At 40.3% G+C, this 14,335-nt stretch overlaps 1 protein-coding gene across 1 annotated transcript in view; it reads right to left on the bottom strand.

The window, feature by feature from the left end:
• Positions 1-3,087: 3,087 nt before the first annotated feature.
• tex264a (testis expressed 264, ER-phagy receptor a) overlaps positions 3,088-14,335 on the bottom strand; it is an 82,592-nt gene continuing 71,344 nt past the window's right edge. Inside the window, exons 3-4 of the mRNA XM_055010918.1 lie at positions 13,546-13,717; positions 3,088-4,425 (exon numbers count right to left, since the gene is read on the bottom strand). Of these exons, the coding sequence (XP_054866893.1) occupies positions 4,070-4,425; positions 13,546-13,717 (528 nt within the window). The 3' untranslated portion in view covers positions 3,088-4,069. The remainder of the gene's footprint in view (positions 4,426-13,545; positions 13,718-14,335) is intronic.

Below are 14,335 nucleotides of genomic sequence, written 5' to 3'. Positions count from 1 at the left end.
AATTATATGCAATAATAAATAAATACAATGGCTGGTTGTTAGTTTATTCACTATTAATGTCATTTTATATACTGGATTGAACTTGAGCAGCGGAAGAGAGAAGGAATTTAATGAAATTATGGAGATTCAGAGAGATAATGTTGCGCAATGTTAAGGGCGGTTTAATTCAAACCAGCTGAATGTTAAACTTCAGTGCAGCTCAACGGGTTTCAGTTAACCTTAAAGTAAAATAACTTTTTTAAAAGCTAAAATACACAGCAGAGAAATACAGGTTGAGAAGGTCATTTTAATAAAGACGGACAGCTGCTGCAGCAACTAACAGGTGTTCAGCGGTAAGTTAGCCACCTGTGTTAATTAGCCCGCTAGCTAACTTAGCCGCTTAGCTAGCTAACTTAGCCGCTTAGCTAGCTAACGCGTCCGGACCAACTGCTCAAACACGACAAAACACAACTCTTCACAAGTCGCTGACTTAACGTACAACAAAATAACGCTACTGATTAGAAGTATTTATCTTCTTACCGTGTTTTACTCCAAAAACAAGGCCAACAGCAGCCAGAGATGCTACCAGACGTGCCGACCATAGATATAAATAGACTAGATACGCTAGCGCGCTGTCTTCTATATTATCTATGGTCTGAACAATCGCTGCTCTCTGGCTCTCAGTCAGTCTGACCAATCACTGCTCTCTGGCTCCGCCCTCTGAGAATCTTGTTGTCGTTTGGCTCCACACTTGCTGATGACCACTTCCGGGCTGAGAAAATGAAAAACGGACTTTTTTTTCGTTTCTGTCTCTTACTGATTTTACTTTCTTGTTATTCTAAATATAAAACGAAAATCAAAGCATTTAAAAAAATGATCATGAAAAGGAAAAACGCCTTGTATTTCAATTTTAATTTTTGTATTTTAAAACGAAAATCAAATAACCACTCGTTTTATGTTTTTCAATACCCGTTTCAGAACGGAAAATCCAGTTACCAGATCCGTACACGGACCCACCACACACACCTTTGACACACTTCTACACATTAGTTGAGGAGCCGCGAAAACCTGGTCGCGCCAAACTATTTTACATCTGGAGCGAAGCTCTCCAGCAAACTACAGCGTCGGATGAAGAGTCCAGCCACTCGTCTGGCCCGGATTCTGCCACCAGCGCGGATGAAGCCGATCTTATCGAAGGAATTGATCATTCCAGTGACATGTAAGTCTGTATTCATGAGAAGTTGTTTGTTTTGAGTTGGAGAAAGTAAAGAAAGTATAATATACATGGAACGCCGCCGAAAGCATTCCGCGCAAAATACGCATCATCTTTACAAGTCATGTGCTGCGCACAGCTAACGTACCACGTAACTTTTTCTGTGTGCAGCATTTACAATGTTGGGAAGGAGGAGGAGGAGGAGGAAGAGGAGAGAATGGAGGTCTCCTGCTGTCCTGGTACCCCAGCGAGAGGTAGAGGGACAGACCGTCCTCCAGCCAGGAGACGCTGCAGCAGCCGCTCCACCAGCGAGCGCTCCGGGCCAGAGGCGCTCCCTACAGCTGGCTGGAAAACTGAGAAGGAACCTGACAGCTTACCTTCTCTGCCACATTTCCTGCCCAAAAGGAGGCCAGGTGTCCAGCCACCTCTGTCAGAATATGTGGACAGCCCTTCTCCATCAGACCTGTCCAAGTACTTGGACCAGGAGACCATCAAAATACTGTTTCTGATTCAACTCAGTAAAAACGATTTTCTTTTATTTTCAAATGCACTTTTTATGGTCTGACCATGGTTTTGTACATAAAATATGTGTGTTCATAAGTATCTGGCACACTTAGAAATTTCATTGCACTATTGTAAATAATTTGTTTTGATGTTGATGTTGTCTCTGCAAATTTTGCAGTTTTGTTTATTTTCGTTTTTTTTACAGGTTACAAAATTGACCATATCTCAAAAAGTAAATTATGTACAGACTCCAAATAAATTGCCTGTGGTTCCAAAGGTTATTGTGCAACTTTTTTATTTACAAATTTGAGGGATACAGCTATGCAATTTCTGTATTTTGAAATATATGTGAAAAAAACAAACGATTTTCATTTTTTAAGGTTTATTGCACTTTTAAGCAATTTTTTGTAGTAGTTAAGACATAAGTCAATACATATTATTAAAATTTGGGATATCATGGTTATTTTGATGTAAAGCAAATAAAAATACTCCAAAAAATGGCACTACAGCATGTAAAAATGTAAAAATTTGTGCTGGCGGACTTGCACAATGGTGGGTCTTAAAGGATTAATCAGTAAAATTATAATGCCTAGATAGATCGGAAATACAACATTCATACTTATAGGTCATGATGCTCATTAAGGACAGCTGGCTAAAGAACACGTATGTCCATCAAACATCAATAGTCTGCTGGAGCCTATTCTTCCCATTCTGTTGTACACACAGCTGATTAAATAAATTGGGGCACAAATACCAAACGGCTCAGTCAAATGTTGACCAGATCAATGCAGCTGCTGCTGAAGTGACAGAATCTGGATACAGTAACATTTTGTAGAAATATTCTTGAGAGCATTTAAGCTTCCCAAAGGTACCGAAATTTGTATTATTTTGTGCACGCGGATTAAACAGCTTAAGTGTTCCTGGGGAAATTTCTTCCTTAAGAAAATCCTTTAAACAGCTGTGCTTAATTTGCTCAACTTGCACTGAGAAACTGCCATCATTGGCTTTTTCTTTACCGTTTCTTGTTTAATCAGCTTCTGAATTCATGCCAGTGTCCAAACAAAGCGGTGGCACTGGCAATGATTACACGGAGGAACCGTGAAAGCGGTGAGCACTAAAAGAAAGCTTAATAACTTATTAGGAGCTTACTGCTTCATCAATGACTTTTGTGCAACAATGTGTCCCACTGCCGCCCACATTTTGTTCCATCCCTCCGTCACTGTTGGGAAACAGACTGATGGAAATGGATAAGAACAGTCCTCAGAGCGGGACAGTAATCATGCTGCTTTGTGTTGGAAAACTTGCAACTGAATTAATCACATGGTGTTTTTAAACGTATGTCTGTAGAGGAAAAGGGTTATAATTTAATACAAAATCTGTGCACAATCGGCTGCAGTCAAAGGAACTTTTCATTTGAAAATTTTATTACACACGGAAAGACACAAACATTGCAATGTGCTGTACATTATTTCCAATGTATCACAGCACCAACAACCTACAAATATGTCACAACTAGTCTGTGGTAGTAAGTGAATTTTGGCTACAAGAGGAAAAACATAAATGAAAAGTGGTTTCACAAACCAACTATAGAAAGGGTACATTTAAAAAAAAAAAGAAAAAGCAATTATCTGAGTGGAGAGTGACAATAAAATATTCTGTACATTATCCAAGGGAAACACTTTGAATTTCATTATAAATCTGAGTCCTGGTGACTTGGAGGCATTGGTGATGCTACTTTGCCTCAGACTTCAGAATTTCCCCTGTGTAAATAACACCACGAAATACGTCCATCAAAAATTCTACAGCAGCGGCTCCTGCACATTTCACCCAATCAGTACTGCACATCAAGACACCAAAGTCAGGTAATGCACACGAACACTTGACAAATTTCCTCAGGACATGACCTTGACAGCAGGGTACAATATCAGCTGTCACACATGGGCATAAACACACTGGATAGTCATTCTATTTCCTCCTCTTAACTTGAGGTGTCACATCTAATCAGAACAGGAATGATGGTGATTCGAACATTTTGAAATGAAATACCGAACTGAACAAATCTAACCCCTCATTTGCTTCACACCATGTGAGACGGAGACTCAACCCAATGGGGTCATCTGTTGTTCTGCCCTGACGTGGTTCAAATATAAGGTCAGGAATTATTTTTAAAAACTGAGATTACAATATAAGAAAAAGTACAGGCTTCAGAAAGACATTTAGAAGGCGCAGAAATACGGCATGTTGGTCATGGCATGAACAGCTTTAGATCCACCAACAAGATTACATGACAGATTACCAGCAACAACACAGCTGAGAAACTCTCTAGCATGCCAGTGTTACATGGCTACATCCCTTATCTCTTCAGCATCCACCCTACTCCTCTCCATCCCCCACGGGCTCCTTCTTGTCAGCCACCAGTTCAACTGCTTCTCTAGCTCCATCGTCGCCCTGAGGGACGTCCTCCACTTCGCCATCTTCCTTCTCCTCCCTCTCTTCTCCCTCCTCCTGATCCATGTCAAGCTCTTCAAAGGACGAGCCGCTGCCCAAAGACTCGTTGGAGCCTCTGTCGCTGTTCTCCCTGTGTTTAATGTCTTCGTTTGCATCCATTACGTCCCTCAGAGGCAGGGAGGAGGCCAAGGAGGCGGCTGTGGAGGCGGCTAAGGACGTCTCTCTGCTGTCCCACGGCACGCCACCGCTCACCGAGCTCACGTCACTGTGGGAATCTGCACCTGCAGCGTGCAACACAGATAAAATAGTGAGCAAGGGTTGTGCAAAATTAATCTAACAGAATAGAATCACTGCAGGCAAAAAAGCTCCCATAAGAGTAAACTACCAGTCTGTATGAATGTCTGTAAAAAGTATAAAAAGTGTCCTGCTAATTCATTAAGTAGATTCTATAGCATTTCACAGCTGAGTGAAAACTTTGATCAGTGGCACCAGAGGAAAAGTCAGGAGATCAACAAAGTCATCAGGAATCATCTTATGGAAATATCAAAATCTGAATCAAAACGTTGGACTGATCATCTGTAGCCGCTAACATGACCAGAAGCAGTCATCTTTTATATATTGGTTAATACATTAAGTAAGATTACCATTTTGCTTAGCATTAAAGCCCATCAAAGGTGATGCAAGGCGGTGAAGATATGAGTGCATGCATTTACATATCGCCATCCTTTGATCAAAGATGAGAAATATAATGCTGGCCTCATGAAACGCTGGAGTCTCTGGTCACTTAAAATTCACCAGATACAGCTCAGAGAAATTTAACCTCCCAGCTGAGCTCAGACGGACAAGGTTACTATTGTTTAAGAGACAAAAGATCTTTTACCTGAAGTCGCAGGTTGGTTATTACCATGTTATTATGACTTAGGTTTAATGATCCTGTATCGTTGTATGGTGTAGTTGACAAAAACTTTGCAGAGAGGGAGCTGCTGCTGTAAAGCACATCTGTAATCATGAAGACCGTCCATTAGCTTAATTGATGGAGATTTTCTCGCCCACACGATCAGCCTGCAAATGCTTTTCTTCTAAACTAGATTCTAACGGGCCTTTGATCTATGATTCACTGTGACCCAATATCCATTCATCATCTCTGACTACAGTTATTCTTAGGTGTTTTTGTGTCAGCGATCCCAAAGGTTATTGTCGTAATGTGAACAGCTGGAGAGCCGCAAAAGAGGGCGGCGGTATAAAAGAAACTTACAAGAAGGTTGAGGTAAATTGTGTCCAACAGTACAAGGTTCTTAGAAGAAAAGCACTGTGTGTACAGTAGAGACAAAGAGGAAAGTGGCTATGGTGGCTGTGACTTGTGGGGCATGTGGAGCAGCCTGCAGGCGGCCACGAACTACAAATCTGAGCCCAGTGTGGCTATCAACACCTCTGCCGCACTCACACACTAACAACTGTTTTTTATCCCTGCTTTGAAGCTGAAAAGAAAAAAAAAATGTGTATGCCAAAATGTTGTTTATTGATTACAGCTCTGCTTTCAGTACAATCTTACCTTTCAAACTGGTGTTGAAGCTCAGAGGTCTTGATCTTAGCAACTCTACTGAAACTGGCTATTTAAAGTCCTAACCGGCTGTGAGAATTGGCCAAACTAATGGAAATGATGTTACTGTCTCGAAATGTGACAGCAGCAGCACCGTAAAGTTCACAGACACAGCGATTGGACAAATAAGTGACACTGAAAACAGGACTTGTAGGAGGGCAGTGGAAGACCTGGTGCCATCGTAACAACTTAGATGTCAATAAGACAAAAGAAAGATCAACAGAAATCCCATTCCTTCTTCCATGAATGGGTCACCTGCTTCAGATTGCTTGATTTTAGGTGTAGATTGCGCTGTTTTCCCATTACAGACACCCTCACATAGTCTCTCAACACCAACTGCATCCTCCAGAAGGCACAGCAAGAACTATTTTTTTTAAACGACATTTCAACAGTTTCAACACACACCAAACCTCTGTATCTGGCTGTTTCAATGTGGCTCAGCAACCTAAAATGCTCAGGACTGCAGACCAAAGCTGCAACAATTAATCATCAGTCAAGTATTTAATTAATTGTTGAACTGTTTTTATATTCAGTTTGAGAAATTATTTAAAAGACAGTCAAAATTGTCTGATTCCAGCCTCTTAAAATGTCATCTTTGCTGGTTTCTGTACAACAGTAAACATCGGGTTGTGGAAAAAACAAGACATTTGAGGACACTGTCTTGAGTTTAGAAAACAGCGGAAGACATTTTTTGATGTTTTTTACATTTCATAGACCAAACAAATAATCGATTAATTGAGAACAACAATTTTACAGACTAACTGACAGTGAAACAAATCATTAGTTGCAGCTTTACCACAGACTCCTTTAAAGGACTGTTATTACCACAACTATAGAACATATGCATCATGTTCTGCAAAGAGAAAGTGCAAAACATAATTAACAACAACAATAATAACTTTACTGGTATAGCACCTATTGAGAACGAAGTCGCAAAGTGTTTTAAAATCAAACAAATGTCTTTTTTTCCTCTAGATTTTTACAGAGCACATTCAAGGTAAGGTGTTGGCTCATAGTGACCTCCAGTAAAAAAAGATTATGATTGGTGTTATAAAAAGTAACCTAACAAGTATAAATTAGGGCACCAGCCACCTGCTCATGTTGTTTTTTGCTACTTCCATCTAGAAACTGTTAAACTAGCATTGCTTCCACTGTACCATCTCCCTTCATCTCCCCTCCTGCTCCCGTACATTCTGTCCTGTGCATGAGTACAATTAGTCCGAGCCCCTTTGTTTCTCAGTTACAGAGGCAAGACCCGATTTTTTTTCACCAACAGCTAGCAGATAGTGAGGAGATGATCACTGGATTTAGAAAACGTTGTACTTGATTCAATCATTGATTCTATCTTTAAGTCAGACAGAGTTGTGTCATGTGGGTCAAAGACAAAAGAAGAAGATGATGATGCCTTTTGTTGTCACAAACACATTACAACACTGTGACATTGTCTTTTCTAATTCCCAGTTAGGACACAGGGTCGTCCATGACAAGGCATCCTTGGAGCAGACAGGGTTAAGGACCTTGCTCAAGGGCCCAACAGTGGCAGCTTGGCGGTGTTGGGGCTTAAACCGTCGACCTTCTGATTAGTAACCCAGAGCCTCGACTGTCAAGCCAACACTATAAAAACTAAACAAGTGAAATATCTGAGGCTCAGTTGCTAAGCTTCGCTACAATTACAGATGAATCAGGACTGAGAAAGCACTTCACACCTCCCACACAGCAAATATCACTCAGTGATCTTGAGATACTTGAGATGTGGAATAAAAGAAATATATTCATAATCAGTTGTTAAAGCTGTGATCAAGTCATGAAATGTTGTGTTAATCTATTTTTTTCAGTATTTTTCCAGTGCATTATTGCTGTCTTATGCTCCAACATGCTCTTAGCATTGCAGTTTTTTTTGTTCGCAACATCCTTAAAATTAAATTTGTTTTGAAAATAAAATCCAACTTGACTATCGGGTTAAACGCTAAAACGCTATTGTACACTCATTGTCATTTTCCTTCTGCTTTCACACTCCAAGTAAATCTCATCTGCACATCGAAGTGTGTTTTCACTAAAGGTGTCTTTGGGGAGCTAAATACAATAAACTGGGAGTCTTCAAGCTGCTCACTGAGGTCACTCTTTCTATTTCATTCATTTGAATCTCAACAATCTAATTATCACATTCAGCAGATCTCATCCTATCTGCAATTTAGAATATTATATATCGGAAGTCCATTTAGGTTATTATTACGTCTATTTATGGGCCTGTTGATTAGCTGGCAGGTCCAAACAAAGCCTGTGGGAGTGGTGTTCAGTGGAGCAGGTCAGGTGTGAATGGGATCTGACACGCTGATATTGCTGTAAAATGCATATAGATGGTTTTATGCCGTGATTTATATCCCATTTGTGTGTTGCAGTGAAAGGATTTTTTCCAGAGAGACTTGTTTTGTACAATATAAGGAATTTTATGGGAAATAATGGGTCTATTTAGGGTAATTGGGTGGACAGCCCCCCAAGGAAGAGCCTCGGCATACTGGACAACTTTCACCCTTTCTACAACTGCAAGCGAGTTCTGAAATTGGTGCTGTGGTTGAAGCCTCTGAAAGTCTTTTAGATAGCATTTACCTAAATTAGTTGCTAATTTGGGCCCATTGGGATTATTAGCAGCGAATCAAGGTCTTGTTCTTCAAACTGTTTGAAACCGAGGAGAAGAGTTTTTAAGGAGATAATTAGACACAGACAGGGCTGAGGCATGCTGAGAGTTTGGAGAATCAGAGTCTGAACGGTTGGAGAGAAATGTGTAACAAGGAATGTGTAAACAGGAGTTAAGAAGTGAAACAGTGGATGGATCACTGTGTTTACAAATGAGAGCTTGGAGGAAGGATGAGGATGTCCATTATAAAAAAAATGACCATGAATTAAGTTTAATAATGGCTATTAGTTTGACATGTTTGGGTAAAACATATATTTGTTGTACTGCTTTAATGTGTAGTTTGTCATAGTAAGTGGCATGATATGGTGGCATCATTCCTCAGTGTACAGCTGAGCTTAATGAGTTCATGTTCACATAGAAGGGATCACACTACCCTCCAAATTCAGCGCAAATTTTACTGCAAAACCTTTATTTTGTTGCAATGTTTAAACTTTTCGCTGTTTCTGGCAAAAATGTGCAAGAGCACAGGCAAATAGAAACTGAAACTTAGTAACATTACCTAGTGATGTGTAAAGTAAAAGCATGTATCCAATTACTAATTTGTGTACAAATTTAACAAGCCTGCCATGTCCTGTAAGTCTATTCTGTACCTTCGCTGGGTTCGATAAGTCCCCTGTGGCTCCTGCATGAAGTGGGTATTTATCATTAGTACAAATGGTCTAAAAACAAAGCCCTCTTGCATGTTTTTCACTGAGGCTGGTTTGTGTCCTCAAAAGATTAACAAGCTTCTCGCAGCACAAACAGTGACTGCTGTGATCACCAGATTATCATAAAAGTGTTTTCACTTTGTTTGTGTTTACTGCTCGCTCTGGTCGAAGCAGGACAAATGTTCAGGCGCAGCCATGGGAGTTGACGGGCAGAATGGTCTATAATGCGGACAGTGGATGAAGGATGAAAAGCTGAAGGTAATCTCCCAGGTGCTGAAGTAGGATTTCCACAGCTGGCTTGTCAGACAGAGCTTTGCTGCCCTGATTGATCTTTCTCCCATTAAGAAAGTTCGTCTGTGTCTGAGACGGAGAATGAGCACATACGCACGCACGCACGCACGCACGCACGCACGCACGCACGCACGCACGCACGCACGCACACACACACACACACACACAGAAGAGTGTCTTTGTCTGACTTGGCAGCCCTAAAGCTCATAATACACGAACAATATTTCAAAAACACAGATCGTTGCGGTGATGTAGGAACACATGCAGGTACATATTTATGCATCCTCACACCTGCCTTTTTATTCTTCTTCTTCTTGCCGACATACGGTAACTGTGCAAATGTCGAACACAACAAGAACAGTTTTTTTTTCTGTTGGAAAGATGACTTAAAGACACTCAACAAAACTTTCCAAACAATCAGCCAAGATGACTCCACGCAGCAGAATACAGCTGTCAGATGAAAGTAAGACTCCTCAGTAAAAAATCCATCCCTCTTGGAGCCCCACTTATGTTTTTCTACCACCAGCAAACACATAATGGCTCCTTCTCAGCTCTCTTTTGAACAATAAGGAGGCCCTGGGTGTTAAGTGTTTCAAAAGGAGCATAAAATGAGTCTCACAAGAGTGTCTAAAAGCATATGTGACATATTTTTTGAAGATTAACCTCTGCATTGTAAATCTGTAAGGCCAATGTTTATCTAACTCTTCATTATGGATTCCTAATAGAATAAACTCAATAACTGTTTCATTCAGTAGGATAAATATGAATCCGACTAAAACCATAATAGTCTGAATATCTGACACTGTATATACATTTATCTTGTCAACATGAGATTGTGAGGAAATTAGAGGACTTTACTGAATCTCTGTAATAGGCAGCTGTGTGTCAAGAAGCAGTTCGAGACTGGAATTCTCCCTAAAGATGCATTTGGACAGAAAGTGAAGCAAATCTCCACCATTTGCACAACTTGAGCACTGGACCATTTGTGTTTGTTTGCCCCCAAACAGCCGTTGTACAGGCGAACCAGCAACGGACACGCCGGTGGTGTCTGTAGGAGTGTGTTGGAGTGCTTGTGTGGTAACTCAGTCTCTGACCGATCTTACAGCAAACCAGACACTGCAGTTTTCTACTGTTTTCCTCTAGTTTCTCTCTTTTTGGTCCAATCATGACTGTATGTTTATGGAGAGGATTCATAAAGCCTCGAGATTTACAGGAATTTTCGCTCAAGCTGAAACATTTCCAGCTCGCACGGATGCATCTTTATGTCAGTTCACACAGCCCTGAGTGGATTCATGTCTCATCATGTCTCTGCATTCACACGGCTGTGCTGAGCGCACACAGTAAAAACACAACTTCTTGTTTTAACAATCAGCCACATCATTAAAACCACCTGCCTTATACTGTGTAGGTCCCCTTTGTGCTGCCTGGGGTGAAGTCCTATCCTATGAATGCTTCATCAGATTGGTCTCTGGGGAGTTTGGCAGCCAGGGCTGCACCTTGGGCTCATTGCTGTGTAGCTGAAAAGTTTTAGCAGTGCGGATGTGTTCACCGTCCTGCTGGGAGGCAGCAGGGCAGCAGTGCTGAGGGCAACAGTGTTTAGAAGGATGATACTTGTCAAAGTAGCACCCACATGTATGCCAGGAGACAAGGTTTCCCAGCAGAGCGCTACATTGTAATGATATGATGTGATTCATTTTACCTATCAGTGGTTTAATATTGAGGTTGATCGGTATATCTTTCTACATTTAAAAATGTGTGTAATGGTTTTTTTTTTCTACATAGATAAAATATGTGAAATATCACTGTTTTCTACTCACAATAGTCCTCAATACAATTCTGTGTAATATCAGTATTTTCCTACATATAGAATAATTCTGTGAAATATTGCTATTTTCCACATTTGGGATAATCCCTGAATTTCAGCGTGAATCTATACAATATTACTGTATATTTCTTGTTTATTCTGTTGTTTTTCAGATGATGTCTCTACATTTTGGCACTGTCCTCTTTGCTGCTGTAACACTGCATACACCTCTGACACAGAATTAGAAAAGGCTTATCTAATAGTACCTCACCTTATTTCTATTTGTGTAATTACCAAACGAAGAACACAGTATGCTTTAATGATAGACTTCCTTTCTAACTTTGAAGACAGCCAGGTCTGCTGTTTCCTCTCGTCTTCCAGTCTTTATGGTGAGCTTAGCTAATCACTTCTTGGCTTTAGCTCCAACACAGGCATGAAAGTGGTGTCACTGTCCATCTTATCTGACGTCAAATCGTTGCTATCACTAGATTTAGGCTGCACAGGATGACACATTATTGCAAACCTTTTCTGGAAAATCACAGCACAAAACCATTTTAGATGGTATGTAGGCAGAAATTCTGCATTAAGGTGAATTTTAAAAAACAACAACACACAAATCAGCAAAAGATTTGGCAAATTGTCTCTGTCAATGTGGGTGTCAGAGCGTGAAGTTTGTGTGTGTGTGTGTGTGTGTGTGTGTGTGTGTGTGTGTGTGTGTGTGTGTGTGAGTGTTTGTTTATACTAAGCAATGAAACACTCCCTTACAAAATGACTTTCTCCTCATGTAATTGTAAAACACGCAATATCAACTTAATTTTATCTGAATTACCGTACTGAAATGTTTTCTAGCATTTTAGTTCTTGCTTATTAACTTTCTCATTTGTTAGAAAGGCAAGGAATAATCAAAACTTTGTCTCGGTCTGGTGATGCTGACAAACTCATTTAAAGTTGTGAATAGCTTTGACTCTGAGTTCACCAGAATGTCAGTGACTCTACAGCGGATGAACCTGCTGTGTCTGCGTGGCCTTTACCTTCCTCAGGTAATCGTATTTCACTTCAGTGATGAATGTCATCTAAACCTGTAAACATGTACAAATCATGTAAGATTTTCTCCCTGATACATCTCCTGCATGTGATCTGTGTTTCCAAGACATGTCACATGATCTAAGCTTTAGGCAGACAGTACCTGATAAATATCAGCCCACCTCCACCCACTCTGTTCCAACAGCCAAACACCATTTTCTTTTTCTAGTGACTTGTGCACCGGCAAAGTCAATACCGCCATGAGACCGACCTGCAGGTCCAGCGAGTTTCAAAGAGTGATAGCAGCAGAGAAGACACTGCGCTTGAAGACACATACTTGTAATGACAGAACAATTACAGAGTCTCATATATCACATGTCCTCAGTGATCAAGAGCAGGAGAGAAGTCGCGGCAGTGTCAGACCAAATAGAAGTTGCCACATATTTCCTCTTCATTTGCTTCTAACTGACACAAGCTGTTTTCTCAACAAAGCAGAAACCGTTTTTTTAAACCACATGCTTCATTAGAGTGAGATTAGAAAACAACACAAAATAACCCACAAACCAAGCACCGGTCAGAGTGATTTGGCCTCCGGTTTAAAGCTTGTATCACTTATTCTGGACAGGTGTGATCAGAGGTGTGGCTCAATGTTAAAAGGTCCTGAGGACACCTGTGAATTACTGCGGTCAGTTGAGGAGTTAAACCACTGGAGGTCAGCAAAAATAAGATTTTCACAGGACGTTAGTTCCTCTCACTCCTGTCTTGCTTACTACTTTTAAGGCTGACTCACTGGATGTAGATTCCGAAAATACACCTCCCATTGGCTGCTCATCCGGCAGCTTTGCCATTTCCTTCTGCTATCTGATTGTTACCATTTTCTTCACTATGGGATACAACAACCTCCGAGCAGCAACCTAACACACTGAAAATTTTAATTTTGCCAAGGATTTCAATAGTAGTTAGTTAGCTAGTTTTTTGCAGTACATATTCATTTCATTCACAGTGCTTGTTTTTCTAGATGCAAATGTTCAACTAAAACAGATCCATAAATTACTATTTTGAGTGCACAGCGAAGCCACATCTGTTGCTTCTATGCCAACTGTGATTGGTGTAAAGAAATAACAACAAGCCAGAGTGTTTCTTTCCCCTATCAGAATGATATTATAGTGCAGCCACACCAATATATTCTACAGAATGGGCTGGCAAAACAAGATTGACCACTTTTTCAAGTTTCTTTTAGTCAGACAAATAGCTGCTTCTTTTCTATTGTGTGAGAAAGCTTTTCTGGCTAATGGGGTCAACAATTTCCTGTGGGAGACTTGAGAATGTTAAAAATTTTACCTGTAATGTCAGTTCCTCTGTCCTCATCTGAATCCTCCTCTTTCACATCTGTTTTGACCTCCTCTTTCATTTCTGGTACAAAGAAGTCTGTCTGGCGAGACAGCGGAACCATGTAGTTAGTGACGCCTGAGCTACAGATCTCAATAGTTGGGAACGCACATAGCTTCCTCTCCTGTTGAAATGGGAAAAGAAAAGGACATAAAATATGCTGTTAGATGTACATGATGCACATGATTTCACGATATCATCATAAAGATACTCTTAAGGTATTCTGTAGTAGACTTTGATGACAAAGACAGGAGTAGAAAGACAAAGAAAGAAGCAGAGTTGGCATCAAATATAAACGATTCATTTACTTTACTAAGAAATGACATGCCCCCTTTTTTTCTTTTTAGTAAATGCCACCACTATACATATTTCGCTTTAGTTTATGCCTTCATGTTTCAGGGAATCTCACATTAATGAAAGATGTCTAAATGGACTCATGCAACTGAAAAATTTAGGCTTTCCAGTACAGCAAAAGCCTTAATATGAATTACTGTACCAATTAAACTGCACTTAGATTTACCAAAGTGTTTTATACTACAAAAACTACACACATCCACATATGAGCACAGTAAAGTGTGCAAGAGGGGGAGCACAAACAGCAGTGACTGATCTTGGAGGAATGTCGCGTGTGATGCTTTCAGATGGACAGAATACCAGAATATCAGATATATGTAGCTTTAAAATGTCTTCAATTGGTTGACATAACACTATGCCTTTCACACATTAATATGAATATATGCCC

The sequence above is a fragment of the Amphiprion ocellaris genome, chromosome 5 (genome assembly GCF_022539595.1).
Source record: "Amphiprion ocellaris isolate individual 3 ecotype Okinawa chromosome 5, ASM2253959v1, whole genome shotgun sequence".
NCBI lineage: Eukaryota > Metazoa > Chordata > Actinopteri > Pomacentridae > Amphiprion > Amphiprion ocellaris.
This window is presented reverse-complemented; position numbering and strand designations above follow the sequence as displayed.